The sequence below is a fragment of the Mobula hypostoma genome, chromosome 10 (genome assembly GCF_963921235.1).
Source record: "Mobula hypostoma chromosome 10, sMobHyp1.1, whole genome shotgun sequence".
Classification (NCBI taxonomy): domain Eukaryota; kingdom Metazoa; phylum Chordata; class Chondrichthyes; order Myliobatiformes; family Myliobatidae; genus Mobula; species Mobula hypostoma.
This window is the reverse complement of record NC_086106.1, coordinates 76,409,673-76,425,651: the sequence shown is the minus strand read 5'-3', so window position 1 is coordinate 76,425,651 and position 15,979 is coordinate 76,409,673. Positions and strand designations below refer to the sequence as shown.

At 40.4% G+C, this 15,979-nt stretch overlaps 1 protein-coding gene across 1 annotated transcript in view; it reads right to left on the bottom strand.

Annotated features, from left to right (window-relative positions):
- The window catches only part of chm (CHM Rab escort protein), a 129,412-nt gene that overhangs the window by 4,001 nt on the left and 109,432 nt on the right, over positions 1 to 15,979 (bottom strand). The window contains exons 14-15 of the mRNA XM_063060636.1: positions 14,525 to 14,626; positions 6,185 to 6,339 (exon numbers count right to left, since the gene is read on the bottom strand). Coding sequence (XP_062916706.1) covers positions 6,185 to 6,339; positions 14,525 to 14,626 — 257 coding nt within the window. The remainder of the gene's footprint in view (positions 1 to 6,184; positions 6,340 to 14,524; positions 14,627 to 15,979) is intronic.

Sequence of the window (15,979 nt, the reverse complement as noted above, 5' to 3'; positions counted from 1 at the left end):
CCTCTAGTCCTGTATTCACTGCCCTTTTTGATTTTGCCCCCATGTTACCAGAGGTTAAATTCTTATCCAATTTTAAACTTTGTCTTTTTCTTTCTTCCAGAGACATTGAAACCTCTTTCCTTTTACATTATCCTCACTTTTCCAAACTGTTTACTAAATGGTTGATTGAGATTCAAGGTGGAATAGGCCCTTCCTGCCCATTGAGCTGTGCTGCCTAGCAGTCACCGATTTAACCCTAGCCTAATCATGGGACAATTTACAATGACCAATTAACCTTACCAACCAGGAAGTCTTCGGACTGTGGGAGAAAACCGGATCACCTGGAGGAATCCCATGCAGTCACCGGGAGAACACTGAACTGCTGAATCTACTATTTAGCAACTCATCCCACTGACTGCAATTTTACCCTATAATCTGCCTGTCCTTCCTCACAGTCTCACTGCACACTGTATCAACTTGTATACCAACTGCCCCAACCTCAGCCCTATCACACCGGTTCTGATCCCTTGCCATATTAGTTAAGAAACCCTCCCCAACAGCTCTAGCAAACCTCCCTGCAAGGATATAGGCCCCACTCCCCGAGTTCTTGTGTAATCTGTCCTTTTTGTACAGGTCACACTTTCCCCTGAAGAGATCCCAATAATCCAGAAATCTGAAACACTGCACCAATTCTTCAGCCACACATTCATCTGCCAAATCATCCTATTCTTACCCTGAATGGTGTGTCGCACAGCTGCAATCCAGAGGTTACCGCCCTTGAGGTCTGCTTTTCAGCTTTCTACCTAACTAGCTATATTCTCTCTTTAGGGCCTTATCCCTTTTCCTACCTACATTGTTGGTACCAAAATGTACCAAGACTTCTGGACGTTTACCCTCTCCCTTTAGAATGCGCCAGACCCAATCCCAGACATCTCTGATCTTGGCATTTGGGAGGCAAAATACCATCTGGGTACCTCCTTCATACCCACAGAATCTTCTGTATGTTCTCCTAATTACTGAATCCCCTATCACTACCACTCTCCTCTTCTGCCCCCTTCCCTTCTGAAGCACAGAGCCAGACTCAGTGCCAGCAACCTTACTTGTTATTAAGGTGTCCAGCCACAGGGGTACAATATACTGTTTGCCTATTCCCTTTCCCTCTCCTGACAGTCACCCAGCTATCTGCCTCCTGTAAGTTAGAAGTAACTGTCTCCTGAGCTCCTGTCCATCAACACATTCTCCCAAATGAGCCTTGGGTCATCCAGCTCCAGTTCACTAACAGGGTCTGTAAAGAGCTGCACCAAAATGCACTTCTCACAGATATAGCATTCAAGGAGACTGGAGGTCTGCCAGATCTCCCACATCGAATTCCGAAGCCTTCTGGTAAAATAGCAGTGTGTTTGATCACAGTGGCTTCTATGGAGTCAACCAAAACTGTTAGTCCTTTTCAAATGCATTTTTATGATCACAGGACCCTACTGGACATTAAAAACGAAAAGTACTACTGCAAGTCTACTCCATCAGCGAATTGCACGTTGGCAGAAAAAGGGAAAGAGCTGGACATGGTGCAGAGAGTGATGCTACCTGTGTCTGAGGAGTCTGTGTGCAGTCCAACAGTGAGTGATTGTTTTAATCACTTTCTTGTAGTTACAAAATTCCATTTTGTGGAATGCTGCGAATCCAGTTTCTGATTTATTTGCAGATGGCAAGGGGGTGGGGGACAGTGGGGAAAGCTGCATGGCCTTGGTCATAGTGACGACTGGGTCTCAAGCCACAGTGTCGCCTCTTTGCAGCCATCCAGGAAAGAGGTGGAGTCAGTACACTGCACCACAGGCAGTGTGGTGCAGCACCAAAGCTGGAGTTGGTGCTGCCTCCTAGTGTTTACTGGGCAGAAGACAAGCTGTATTGTGATTGACTGCAGACTCCTGCAACATTCAGACTCAGGGTCTGGGACTCTATTTTGTTTTACTGTATTTTACTGATCTTGTACGTGCTTGCTATGTTATGTGCTATATGTTCCTTGTGCTGCATGTGACTGTTGGTACAGTGTTTTAAACCTTGACCCCAGAGTAACACTGTTCCGTTTGGCCATATTCATGGGTATTCATGTATAGTCGAATGGCAATCAAACTTTAACTTGAACTTCCATATCATTGTGGGAGATTTCAACCAGGCCAACCTGAAGAAATCCCTGAACCACCATCACCATCATATCACCTGTAGATCCAAAGGAGCCAACACACTTTACCACTGTGAAACCACCATCAAAAATGCTTACAGTGGCATTCCAAGCCCACACTTTGGAAAGTACAATCACCTGACCTGTACTTCTACACCAGGTGTCCAGGCAGAGACTAAAAACTGCAGTACCAGTGGTGATGGACCAAGAAGGTATGGTCAAGGGAGGGGTAGGAGCATCTACGGGATGGCTTTGAGTCAGTGGGTTGGACAATATACAGGGATTCATCTTCAAATCTGAATATGCCACAGTTGTCACCAACTTCATCAAGATCGGTATGGATGAGAATGCGCGCCTTCGATAACACACCGGACATAGCCAAACCAAAAGCCATGGATGAACCAGGAGATCTATAGTTTGCTGAAGGCTAGATCTACTGCATTCAAGACTGGTCATCCAGAACCATACAAGTCGTCCAGGTATGACTATGGAAGGCTATTTTAAGAGTGAAAACACAATTCCAATTGAAGTTAGAGATGGAATCAGATGCACATCAACAATGGCAGGGTTTGCAGGTCATTATTTCCTGCAAGGTGAAACTCAAAATGGATGTGATGCTATACTCCCAGATTAGCTCAATGCCTTTTATGCACACTTTGAAAAGGAGAATAAAACTACACCTGTGCAAATCCTTGCAGCATCTGATAACCCTCAGATCTCTGTCCCGCATGCTCAAGTCAGAACATCTTTTGAGAGGGTGAACTCTTGCGAGGTGTCAGGCCCCGATGGCGTAACTGATAGGGCACTGAAAACGTGAACTGGGGGTGCTCAAAGACCTCTTCAATCTCTCATGGCTGCAGTTGGAGGTTCCCACCTTCTTCCAAGGGTGACAATCATACCAGTGCCCAAGAAGAGCAGAGTGAGCCTCCTCAATGACTCGCCCAGTTGCACTCACATCTACTGTGATGAAGTGCTTTCAGGAGGTTCATCATGGCCAGAATCAACTCCTGCCTAAGGACCCAGACCCAATGCAATTTGCCAATCAGCACACTAAGTCTATTGTGGATGCAATCTCACTGGCTCTGCATTTGGCCTTCGATTACCTGGACTTGCCATCAGGCTGCTGTTTGTATAGCTCTGTGTTCAACACCAACATATCCTCAACTTCCTCATTGGTAGACCAACAGGCAAAGTGGATTGGAAGTAACATCTCCTTGCTGACAATCAAGGATGCTACTCAGCCCACTGCTCTACTCTCGCTTCACAATATCCTCACGATAAAGGAGGGAGGAGAAGATGGCGGCGCGACACAGCGTGCGCGGCCGTTCCGAATGATAATGTGTATTAACTAGGGGGCTGTGCACAATCCTGATTTAATGGAGACAGCCGTGAGAAGCACGGAGGAACACCTGGAGAAACTTCTGAAATGCCCACTTCGCTGCCGCTGCTACTGTGCGATCAAGAATCTCCGGAGGGGAAGGGCCCAAATCCTCGGCTTTGCCTATTGTCTGTTGCCGGGGCCGGGGTCGAAACGCTAGGCAGAGATGGTGCTCGGTGTCAGAGGCTCGGAGTTTTCGGACGGACTCTGAGTCGGACTGTGGTCAGATGCTTCCAGGACGCTGCATCGGCAAGTTTGCGGCGCTGGAGGTTCACCGTCTGCGTGAGATGATGGGAATTTCGAGAGACTTTTGAGACTTTTACTGTGCCCATGGTCTGTTCTTATCAAATTACGGTATTGCTTTGCACCGTTGTAACTATATGTTATAATTGTGTGGTTTTTGTCAGTTTTTAAGTCAGTTTGTCATGTGTTTCTGTGATATCATTCTGGAAAAACATTGTACCATTCCTTAATGCATGCATTACTAAATGACAATAAAAGAGGACTGCGTGTCCTCAGAATCTAATCTAATCTAACGATGATTCTATGGCTAGGCACAGCTCAAACACCATAAGTTTGCCAACGACACAACTATCGCTGGCAGAATTTCAGACAGTGACAATGAAGCGAACAGAGGTGAGACAGATCAGCTGGTTGAGTGCTGCCGCAACAACACCTTTGCACTCAACATCAGCAAGACCAAGGAACTGAATGTGGACTTCAGGAAGGGGAAGTCGAAGGAACACACACCAGTCCTCACTAAGGGATCAGCAATGGAAAGGGTGTCAATATTTCTGCGGATCTATCCTGGGCCCAACATTTAGACGCAACTACAAAGAAGGTATGACAGTGGATATATTTCAATAGGAGTTTGAGGAGACACGAAAGACTCTCGCAGATTTCTACAGATGTACCACGGAGAGCATTCAAACTGGTTAGAACACTGTCTGGTATGCAGGAGCCATTGCACAGCATTGGAAAAAGGGACAGAAAGTTGTGAATTCAGCCAGCTCAATCAAGGGCAACAGCCTCTGCAGCATTGAGGACATCTTCAAAAGGTAATACCTAAAAAAAAAAGGCAGCAACCCTCATTAAGGACTCCCTGTCACACAGGACATGCCCTCTTCTCATTGCTACAATCAAGAAGCAGGTACAGGAGACTGAGGAGACCCACTCAACATTTTAGGAACAGTTTCTGCCCCTCCGTCACCACATTTCTGGATGGACAATGAACCCATGTGCACTACCTTATTTTTTTTTGCTCTTTTTGCAATAAATTTAAAATTATAAAACATTTCTTATTGTAATTCAGTTTTTTAAATTATGTATTGCAATGTACTGCTGCTGCAAAACAAATTTCATGACATGTCAGCTGATTCTGATTCTTGCAAGAGGAGCACACCACTAACGTGAGATCTATTCTCACTGCTCTAGCTAAGAACCAAGAAAGAAACAAAAAATTGACAAGAACGTCAACTAAGCCTCCACCTCTTGCTGAAATTTCTTGAGCCAAATCCTTAGTTCTCCACTCTAACTCTATCTATTCACACAATGCCCGCTCTGCTTAAATCTCACTTCCTTTTATTAGTCCAATAAGTCTAGCTCTTTTCAATGCTCGCTCTTGCTACTCTAAAGTAAATCCCCTATGACAAACATCATGAAAGCAACTTTTACTGCTTACCTCAAATGTTTGGGTTGCGATTTGTAAATTTTGTACAGGTGAACCTGTTTCCCTGAACAGTTGTAATGCAGGAGTCCCCTGCACGTCCTTAAATAGTTTGCAACCACCCGACATTGGATCATATGCTTCTTTCATTTATTCAAGTTCCAAAGTCAAATTAGGAGGTTTTTTATTAAATCACTGCTTCCACCCCATCCCAAAATAAAATTCCTAAAATTCCCAATTTTTCTTTAGAAATTTACCCACTTGCTTTCACCACCACTCCTCATCTACCTGTTTTTACTTCCCTATTAGCCAGTGTACCACAACTCAGTTTGACTTTTAAAATCCAGATTGCCAGCCAAAGCTTCCTCTGATTTCCAGACTGGTCCTCAACTATCATCTTCAATTGTGTAAAAGTTTATTGTAACTAAATCAATCCCATACTACAATTCAAATCCACAGCATGAAATATGGCTACCTATTACAACCAAAATATAATGCAATAGAAATTTTTACTCTAAAATTGAAAAAATATTTTGGTATTTAAAACAACAAATGTCATTGTTTAGCTCATTAACACTATTTCAAATAGAGGTCAAGCAGTACTCCAGAAATTCAGCAAAAAAATCTTTCATTTCATTACATTTGTACCAATATAAGAGTAACCTTGTCAGAGATGCTATCTCAAGAACATAAAAGTAATATGGGTGAACTTTGTTCAGATGGGAGACAAGAGAAGCTGCAGCACAAAGTGAAAAGCAACACTGGAGCTTGTCCTGTACTGTCCGACGTTGACCAACAAAGACAAATGCAGTTATCAGTATCAGATTTTTAATCAAATGCAAAATTATTGCTCTAATAACTTACTTTATACTTGTGATACCACTTTAAAAAACAATTCTATGGGTCTGAAACCCTGTGACAGATAGCAAGCAGGCACAATGCTAGTTCTCATTTTAGAACTTTTTAAAAAATCTGACTGTACCTGTTCAACAGACTGTTCAAATCCAAGAGTAGCACTAGGTCCAGAACAGACATAAACATTACTGGGAAGACCTTCATACGAGTTTCTGTCAACTGCAGATGAATCTCTTACATTGAAATACAAAGCCCAAAGCACTTTAGGTTTCTCTCCGTCATCTAGAAAAAAAACAGGCAAACTATATTTTCAGTCAAATGTATAACAGGGGTAGAACATACATATCAAAGGTGCTGAATATTATCAAGTTATTTGCCAGCTTTAGTGAGAAAATGTTTTGTAAAGTCTGGTATGACCCAGCCACGTTCTAAAATAAATGGCTACTTCTCAACCTGTGCTTTTTGAACTTTGGCTCTATAGCAGAAAATAGCCAGGTTGTGAGACAAAGATTTTGCTGTGGATGGCATATAAAATTGAAAAGCTGGTTGGTTAATGGTTGAACAAACCAAAATTCTGTCACCGTGAGATTTAAGACAGAATTCAACTCAAAGTTACTGGGGTAAACTAAAGGAATTGAAATAAGGATACAGCAATGAAAATGTCAACTACCATGTCAAATTGTCTCCGCCACCCTTCTATCACCATTAAAAGGCTTTGCATTGATTAGGAGCAAACAGGGAGAGTTTACACTTTCATGTGTTTATTTATGTTTCTTAAAGAAAATTAAATTCTGCCTCTGCCAGACAACCAAAAGTAAATGACGAGGATTAAAAGGTAGAATCTAACAACTCCATACAGTCAGTGGCAATTAATTGAAAACCAATTGTTTTGGTACATAAATTGGCATTTAATGATTACAGGTTTCCCCTGCCATCTGAAGGTAGAGCGTTCCTATGAAACAGTTCGTAAGCCGAAATGTCGTAAAGCGAAGAAGCAATTACCATTTATTTATATGGGAAAATTTTGTGAGCGTCCGCAGACCCAAAAATAACCTACCAAATCATGCCAAATAACACATAAAACCTAAAATAACAGTAACATATAGTAAAAGCAGGAATAATATGATAAATACACAGCCTATATAAAGTAGAAATACTTTTCCACAATCATTGCCGGCACTGTTCTCCATAGCGAAAATGTCACGCAAGCGCTCTGGGCAGAAAATCTCACGCAAGCGCTGTTCGCAAAAACACTCTCTCCAGTAACCTTTAAGCTATGAAGCTGCCAAATCATACCAAATAACACATAAAAATACACAGCCTATATAAAGTAGAAATAATGTATGTACAGTGTAGTTATCACTTACAGGAACTGGGAAGACAGCGCAGAGCACACTGATGATGGTGTGTTAGACTGAGGTTGGGTGGTGCAGTGGCCCCCACCCTCCAGGCCGCCAACCGATACATTGCCGCAAAGCACGCAGGGGTCCAACGGTAGCCAGAAGAAACACAGCACATCTTTAAGAAAAAAACCGAAATATACTAATTAATTAGGTGCCGCCCGACACGTAATTGTCCGCCCAGATCAGTGCCGATTGCATTGCCTCTGATCTGGGCTGACAATTACGTGTCGGGCAGCACCTAATTAATTAGCTTGTTTATTTTGGCTTTTTTCTTAAAGATGTGCTGTGTGCCTCCCGGCTACTGCTGCATTCTCCATGAATCGGTATCTGTCCGTGGCCCAGGGGTTGGGGTGGTGGGACACGGGGGTGTCATCTATTTCCATTAGAGCAGGCGGCTCATCTTCTCTTATGACTGCCCACCTCGATGTCGAAGGTCAAGGTTTGCCATCTGTTGTGGCTGATGTGGAAGGCTTGCTTGACTGCTGAGCCTCGCGCATTTTTCTATCATACAGTTCTTTGTAAGCACTCAAACCATCTTGCAAATATCCCCTAAAGCTACATACCCTTTCAAAATTAAAGTCGTACTTTATCATTACTCATTCAGTTTCGATTGTTATCCTTTCGTCTTCTAATTGCATTAGCTCTTCCTCTATCAGTTCGTGGTCACGGGATGCCAAAACCTCTTAAACATCATCTTCATCAGCTTCCACAAGCCACACTCATGTTGTTCTTACTTCGTTCACCATGATCAAAACGCTTAATTATGTCTAGTTTTACGCTAAGTCTAACACTCTTACGAGCTCTTTCAGGCTTTTCCAATACCTCAGAACTCATCTTGCAAATGGCTGCTTCCAGGCACGTGTTAAAGCAATGCCGTTCCGAATCCGGGGGAAAGCGGCTGCTCGGGGCACGCACTAATTTTTTTCGTAACAGTGAAAACACCTTCTGTTAGTGAAAACAGGGTACTAATATAGGTCTTTTGTAACAGTGAGGTTTCGTAAAGCGAACGTTCGAAAACCGGGGGGACACCTGTATTTGTGTGCAATTCCAGTCATCCCATTATGGAAGAATATCGAGGCTTTGGAGAAGAGGTTTACCAGGATGTTGCCTGGATTCGAGGGTATAAGGAGAGGCTGGACATACTTGGTTGTAATACCTATAAAGCTGAGGGAAGGCCTGAGACAAGTTTTAAACAAATTATGAGAAGCATAGATAAAGTTAGAATCTTTTTGCTAGGGTAGATATGTCAAATACTAGAGGAAATGCATTTAAGGCATAAGGGAGAAAGTTTAAAAGGAAATGCAGGAGGCAAGTTTTTTTTAAACATATACAGACAGTGGTATGTACTTGGAACAGGCTGCAAAGGAAGAGGTAGAGATGTTGTGGTATTTCAAGGCTTTTTAGATAGGTAAAAAAAAATAGGTAAAGGCAGAACAGAGTTTAGTTTGGCACAGACACTGTGGAACACAGGGCCTGTTCTGTGCTGTACTGTTTTATGTTTTATGATCCCATCTTGTAGCCTAATAACTCACTGCTAGTAAGGCATCAACTTCCCTTGCATTTTTATCAAGTGTACAATTTAAGACCAAGATCGTTGCTCACATTTGATCCAAAATGCTACATTTTAAGTCATTGTACCATTTACTTGATTTCACTTTTTTATTTGACACCTATTTATACTTAATATTTATATACACACGCTGTATCCCTTTCACTTCCACAGCTTCCCTCGAAAAACAGAGGCAAATATTTTTTTAAAATAGCACAGATTTAAGAAGAGCACAGTACTGTACTCTTTGCAGTTTAACCACCGAAGAAGCCAAGCTCATTTCCAGGTGCCTTTGTCGTTTTGACCTGCTATGGCTTACTGCTCACCTGATCTGGTGATTCGTCCTGAATGGCTCTAATAGAATCTGTCCTGACATTTTAATTAAAATACTGCCACTGCCACACAGACTGCAATCACAACCAGATGATAAAAAGGGCAATGTAAAACTCATGCATGCAGTATTTTGGAGCAGAACTACACCTGATGCTTTTTATTATCATCTCTGGCATGTGAACAAAAGAATTTCCATCATGATTAAAGCAATGTAAATGATAGTGAAGCTGTTCTTTGAAAATAGCCTAAATGTTTATATTACATTAATAAGGATAACATTAAAGGTTAACATGCATCATTATCTTACACAAAATATAAGCAGTATCTGCAGACTGTTTCTACTCCTTCAATACAGTTAACCAAAAATACAACCTAGCTAAAGTCTCAGCTTCTATAGACTTTTGCTCTATTGACAAAGGAGCAGGATTAGTGTCCCAGAACCTGCTTCCCAAAACAGTTTTGAGAACAAAATGAATGTTCTATGATATCAAGCAAAAACAATGACAATTGCTTTTTTTTTTAAATATAGAAAAAGAACAAAATTTCCCAAATGATAAAACATTGTTTTAAATTACAAAAACAAGCTATACAATGAGAGCAGTAGAGGAGGTCATTCAGCTCATTGCACTTATGCTTGCTCTTCTCACTAATTAGTTCCACTACATTGCTTTTTTTCTGTATAGTCAAATTAGCAGGCATTTACTCTTTTACTCAAAACAAGTTCTTAAAACTAAATATCATATTGATGCTTGAAATTGAAAATATATTAAAATTAAGCTGTCCTTAAAGATTCTGAACCAAAAATTAGCTTGATTTTTTTTTAAACCTTCAAATGGCTCTGTCAGGATGAGAAAATAATTATTCCTGGGAATCTCTGCATCGTCAGAAATAAAACGAGTCAGCATCTCAACCTGTTCAGCAGTCTCAGCTCAATGAAATCATAGTCAAGCTTATGAGTAATAAGTGTTTTTTGCTAACTTTTGTGAAGTGTGTCCCCAGAGCGCATCAATATTGTCCAAAATACACTGCAATTGGATGCAAATAATAAGCACACAATTTAACACTATGTGAAACTACCACCAGATGTTAAGTAGTAATAGGGTAAAGATAACTTTAAGTAAACCTCTGAGTAGGTTTTTTGATTACTTAAGAAGCATCAATGACAAAATTAGCTTTCATCAATCTTAAATGCAGTACAATTGCTTAATCATTAAAAAGATATGTTACAGTAGATAAAATAAATACTATTAAAATTCTGAAATCAGAGCATGAGGTTTCATTTGCACCTGTGACATATACACACTATACAACTCAGCACAGTAAAGTGCAACGCCCACAAGCCATACAACTAAACTAGTTGGACCATCAGCATGACAGGTAGCCAATCAGTCTATGCACTATTATGGCTTAACTAACAACACATTTAATAAACGCAACAGAATGTGGAGATGCTGGAAATCTTGAGTGCCATAAAAAAAAACTGCTGGAGGAACTCAGCAAGTCAGGCAGCATCTATGGAGGGGAATAAACAATTGATTTTTCATACTGAGACCTCAAAGGAAAGGGGCAGGAACTAGAATAAGGCGGTGGGGCAAGGGGAAGGAGTACAAGTTAGAGGGTGATGGGTGAGACCAGGTGAGGGTGAATGTGGGTGGGTCAGGAAGAGGGGATGAAGTAAAAAGCTGGGTGGATGAAGTTAGGGCTGTAAAAGGAATCTGATAGGAGAGCACAGTGGTCCACGGAAGAAAGGGAAGGAGAAGGGAACCAAGGGAAGGAGAAGCGAACCAAAGGGGGGTGATTGGGCAAGTGAGAAGACAAAAAAGGGCGAGACGGTACCCAGACAGGGGAATGGAAAAAGAAAGGAGGTGTGAGAAATTGTCAGAAGTTAGAGAAATGAATGTTTGCGCCATCAGTTTGGAGGCAATCCAGATAGAATAGGAGGGAAGTGTAGCTCACCCAACAGGAGTTAGCCCTCAACACAGCAGTAAAGGTGGCAATGGACAGACATGTCTGAATGGGATTGGAAGATTGAATTGAAATAGGTGGCCATCAGGAGATTCTGTATTTTGCAGCAGAGGAAATGAAGCTCCTTGACAAATTGGTCCCCTGATGTGGGTTGAGTCTCACTGATGTAGAGGCAGCCACACCAGGGGCAATGGGTACAAAAGATAACCCTGGAAGACCTGTAGGTGAACTGATGCCTCACCTGGAAGAACTGGGGCTCTGAATAGTGATGAGGAAGGTATGATTAAATACTTAATTGTTGCTTTGAATACAAAAACAATATTCTAAGAACAGGAATTACTCAAAAATTAGCAACAGATTTACAAATAACCTAGCAAAAACAAGTCAGACTCACTGCACACATTCACTACTTAAATACCCCATTGATCTCATCATCACTGATAAAGGTTATTTGCTTCTTTCGTGAACATGTGTGCAAATTGGCTTCTAGGTTTTGTACATCACTCCACTTCAAAAAAAACTTTAGAGGTAAATGTAATGTCATTGAAGATGCATGAAAGTTGATATTGAACTGCAAGTCTTTCTAGCTCATCTCCTGCTAATTGTGACTTAGATTGAAGATTCTGCATCTATCAAGCATTACCTCAACAAACCCCAAAATAATAAATGAGCTCTATACAGTCATAGGGTTCAGAGATAAAAGCTACTTTTTCCTCCAGCTGTAGAACATCCTGAGTTTTGATTCTGAAACTCATTACAGCAGTGCATGCATACAGCTGAAGCTGCACCAGTCTGTGAAGTGAAAGCTAGATGCTAGATTAATACACGAGTGTGTAATTATGAAGGATAGATTGAACAGGAATGATGAGGAATCTCAGGAAAAGATGCAGAAGAGGTTCACCAGGATACTGTCCAGATTAGAAGGAATTAGATACAAGGAGAATTTAGACAAACTTGTCTCTTCTCTGGGGCACAGGCCATACAGAAGTTTATAAAATCATGAGAGTTGACAGTCAGACTCTTTTCACCAAGGAACAAACATCATTTTTCTGAAACTTGTTACTCCATACCAATCACTCCAGTAAAATAGATTAATTTATTTTGACTTGGCAAATGCTCAGAACATCCCAGGCATATCACAACTGATGTAGTTGCTACTCCTTCTCCCAACATGCTGAACATCAAGCCTTATACCAAACCAGCACAAGCTTTCAATGCCTTTGTTTATAGATATCTAATGAAACACCATCTTCATAAAACATGAATGAATTATAACAATCATAATTGAATCCATTACATCAGAATTGCATTTACAGAAGAATGACTGTTAAAGGCAAGACGGGGGTGGGGAGAAAAATCGACTGAACAGTGCTGCAATATCATGTCATTTTTTGCGAATGTGTTCTCATTAAAATGTAACCAGAACAACAATTATGACCCCAGGTGTTATACATAATGTCTAGCTTTGGAGTGTGAAGAGATTGCTTCATTATGTGCATGAGTTATTGATGTGTTAGTGTGTGTGATTACTGTAAAGTCACGTCAGAAATTCACGTTGAGGTAGTTGGGTTCCAGAATAGTATTATCTGGTTCACTCTTCATATCTATTTCAAGACCATTAGTTATAAGCTCCTAATTTGTTTCCAGCCCCATGAGTGTATCACATTAGCTGGCAACTCCTTTTGGTAAATCCTACTTCTTGTGCAATTATGTCTCATAATAATGAAACTTTACTCGATATTTGCTTCTGATTACAAGTCACTGGAGACCAGTTCAGAATTACTGTAGACCAGTATTTTGATAGTAAAATACAAACTGTGTCATCATTTTATAAAATGAACTCTGCAGCAATACATTGACCAGAAAAGCCACAAAAGTTCGATGAAAGGCTCTCAGTTTCACCCTTGTCCAGTTCAGAATTTGATTCAACTGGATAAGATCAAAGTATCAAGCATTAGTGTTAATTTCAATGAAAGTCCTATTAACATGAACAGGACTTTTACACATCTTATGTCAAAGTCATGGCAACAGACTGTGAGATCAAGGGAAATATTCCAAACATTATGGTGGGCAGGGGAAAATGGAATTTGTTAGGACTGCAAGACTGAAAATAATGCAACCGAGTTCCCGAAGTATTAGCTGACCTCAAATAGGAGTTATATACACTTCAAGTGAACATCAGTGGTAAAATCAAATTTTTGAAATAGAGGATAGAAAACAGGAAAGCAGGAGAGTTAAAGTAAGAGAAGGTAAGGGGCTAGGATAGATTGAGGATAACTGAGTGCAAATAAAAGGAAATGAGAGGCAAAAATGTTGTGGAAAGACAGCTTCCATGCTTCTTCAGGTACTTTTCAAATTTGCTGGGCATTTGGATTCATGGTTTTCATTCTCGCTTTAATTTACTCATTCAATTCCAACATTCTTCCTCCCTTTCCCCTGTCATGTGCACACCAATTCTTCCCATCAGAATTCCATATTCCTTACTAATATACTTAGAGGCTTTACTTGTTTTCAAATACAACTTGGTGTACTATTAAACAAATTATGGGAACATTGGCACTACTAGTTTGAAGATTTCAGCTTCTTCATAATTCAACTTAAGTACTGAGGACAGGAAGATGGTTTTATGCATCTTAATAGGCTTCCTGAAGTTTAGAGACACAGGAGAACAGTAGAGAAGTAGCAAAGGACACATTATTGGCACTCAGATGCTGCAAGACTTGGATAAAATTCAGGCTTCACTGAGAAACAATAAGCAGCCCTTGCGTCACATCAGTGCTACGTAATGATCATCTCCAACAACACTTCAACCTCCTTTTCATAACACTGCCTTTGTGAAATCATCCACAACATCACCCATCTTCCAGGTAACCACCTTCTTACAGACTTATTACTGGAGTAGACACGCAAATAAAGCAAATAAAAAAAGACCAATTCTTCATTGACTTCCTCTGACTTCAAGTTTCTTGCATAAGCCAACCACCTGCATGTTTCCTTCGAGGTCAGATATCCTGAATTGCATATACATTATTATGGGCTATGGGAAATACCTGGAATCTTACCTCAAGAGAATACCTTCCCAATATGGCCCGTAATCACAGATGCTTGAAAAACACTTCCTTGCTAGTAACATTTGTATTTCATATACAATTAGAATAAATTTACTAGAGTTTAAATGTCTACTTAATATGGTGTGCAGAGAATAAAGTTATCATACCATTTTCTTCATTTCCACTGTATTGCGTGAAAAGTTTAGATATCACAGGCTCCAAGTCTTCTTTGGCAGTTTCATTCGACGGACAAGTTAAGTGGACCAAATCTATTTGCAAGTAGATCATAATGCATTAATTAAATTACTACAGAGCAATTAAAGTGGATAAAAATATAAGCAACTCAACTACTATCCAAAAGAAACTTTCTGAACTGTGTTCTAGCACAGTATCTTATCATATTTTTTATTTAACATATAAAGAATATAATCTAAAGATTTTATTTCAAAGTTCAAAGTTAACCATTATCAAAGCATATACATGTCACCAAATGATGGGGCAAGTGAATTTGAATGAAGTTATTCCTGCTGGTTCAAGAGCCTAATGGTTGAGGGGTAATAACTGTTCCTGATCCTGGTGGTGTGGGTCCTGAGGCTCCTATAACTTCTTCCTGATGTCAGCAGCAAGAGCAGAGCATGGTCTTGGTAGCAGGGATATCAGTGATAGATGCTGCTTTCCCATGACAGTGCTCCATGTAGATGTGCTTAATGGTATCTGCTACTTTTTGTAGGAATTTTCTGTTCAAGGGCATTGGTGTTTTCAAACCAGGCCATGATATAACCAGTCAAGATACTCTCCACTACACATCTGTAGAAGTTTGTCAAAAGTTTAGTTGTTACGCTGAATCTTCGCAAACTTCTAAGGAAGTAGAGGTGCTGCTGTGCTTTCTCTGTAATTGCACGTGTGCTGGGCCCAGGTTAGATCCTCTGAAATGATCCACAATATCCATTTTTCTTTTATTGCCAATCTGCACAGATTTAATCACTTTGAAGCAATCTTGCTGTGGTTTCAGCACCTACTCCTCCAACACAATGGAGGTAATGTATGTCACAAGCAATGGAAGTTTACACATCAAGGTTAGAGATCCAATTTATGTTCAGGCTCTTGGTATAAGCAACTTTATTAGTCACTATGGGATGTATATAGTTCCTTGATAAAGGAACCTTACAAAGAACATTTATTAGCCAAAATGAATACTGTGAATTTAGAAAAATAAATGCTTGACATTTCAAATTCAAGACAATGTTTATGACTTGGTCACCAGCGTAGTATTGTCAGCATCAACTACAACCTGAAGTTTAAGCAAAATGGTGGTGACGATTTTCCAAACACTATGATATAGCAATGTGCGCACAGAAAATACACCCGCAGTAAGTAAAAATGTTCCATTAAACCATTAAATTTGAATTCCAAAGATTTCCAAACTATATACTGGAAAGTGTATGCCTAGCTATTTAAATTGCATGTGCTTTTAAGGGAATCCCAAACCAATGATTTCCCAAAATTCAAAATTTTGAGCTTTAGATTAAAGTGGTCCTAAATTGCACCTTAGTGAGTAGAACTAACATTTAATTTTGTGTCCCTGGTAACAAAAAGTACAGGTAGCTGCACTTTCCCCTCTT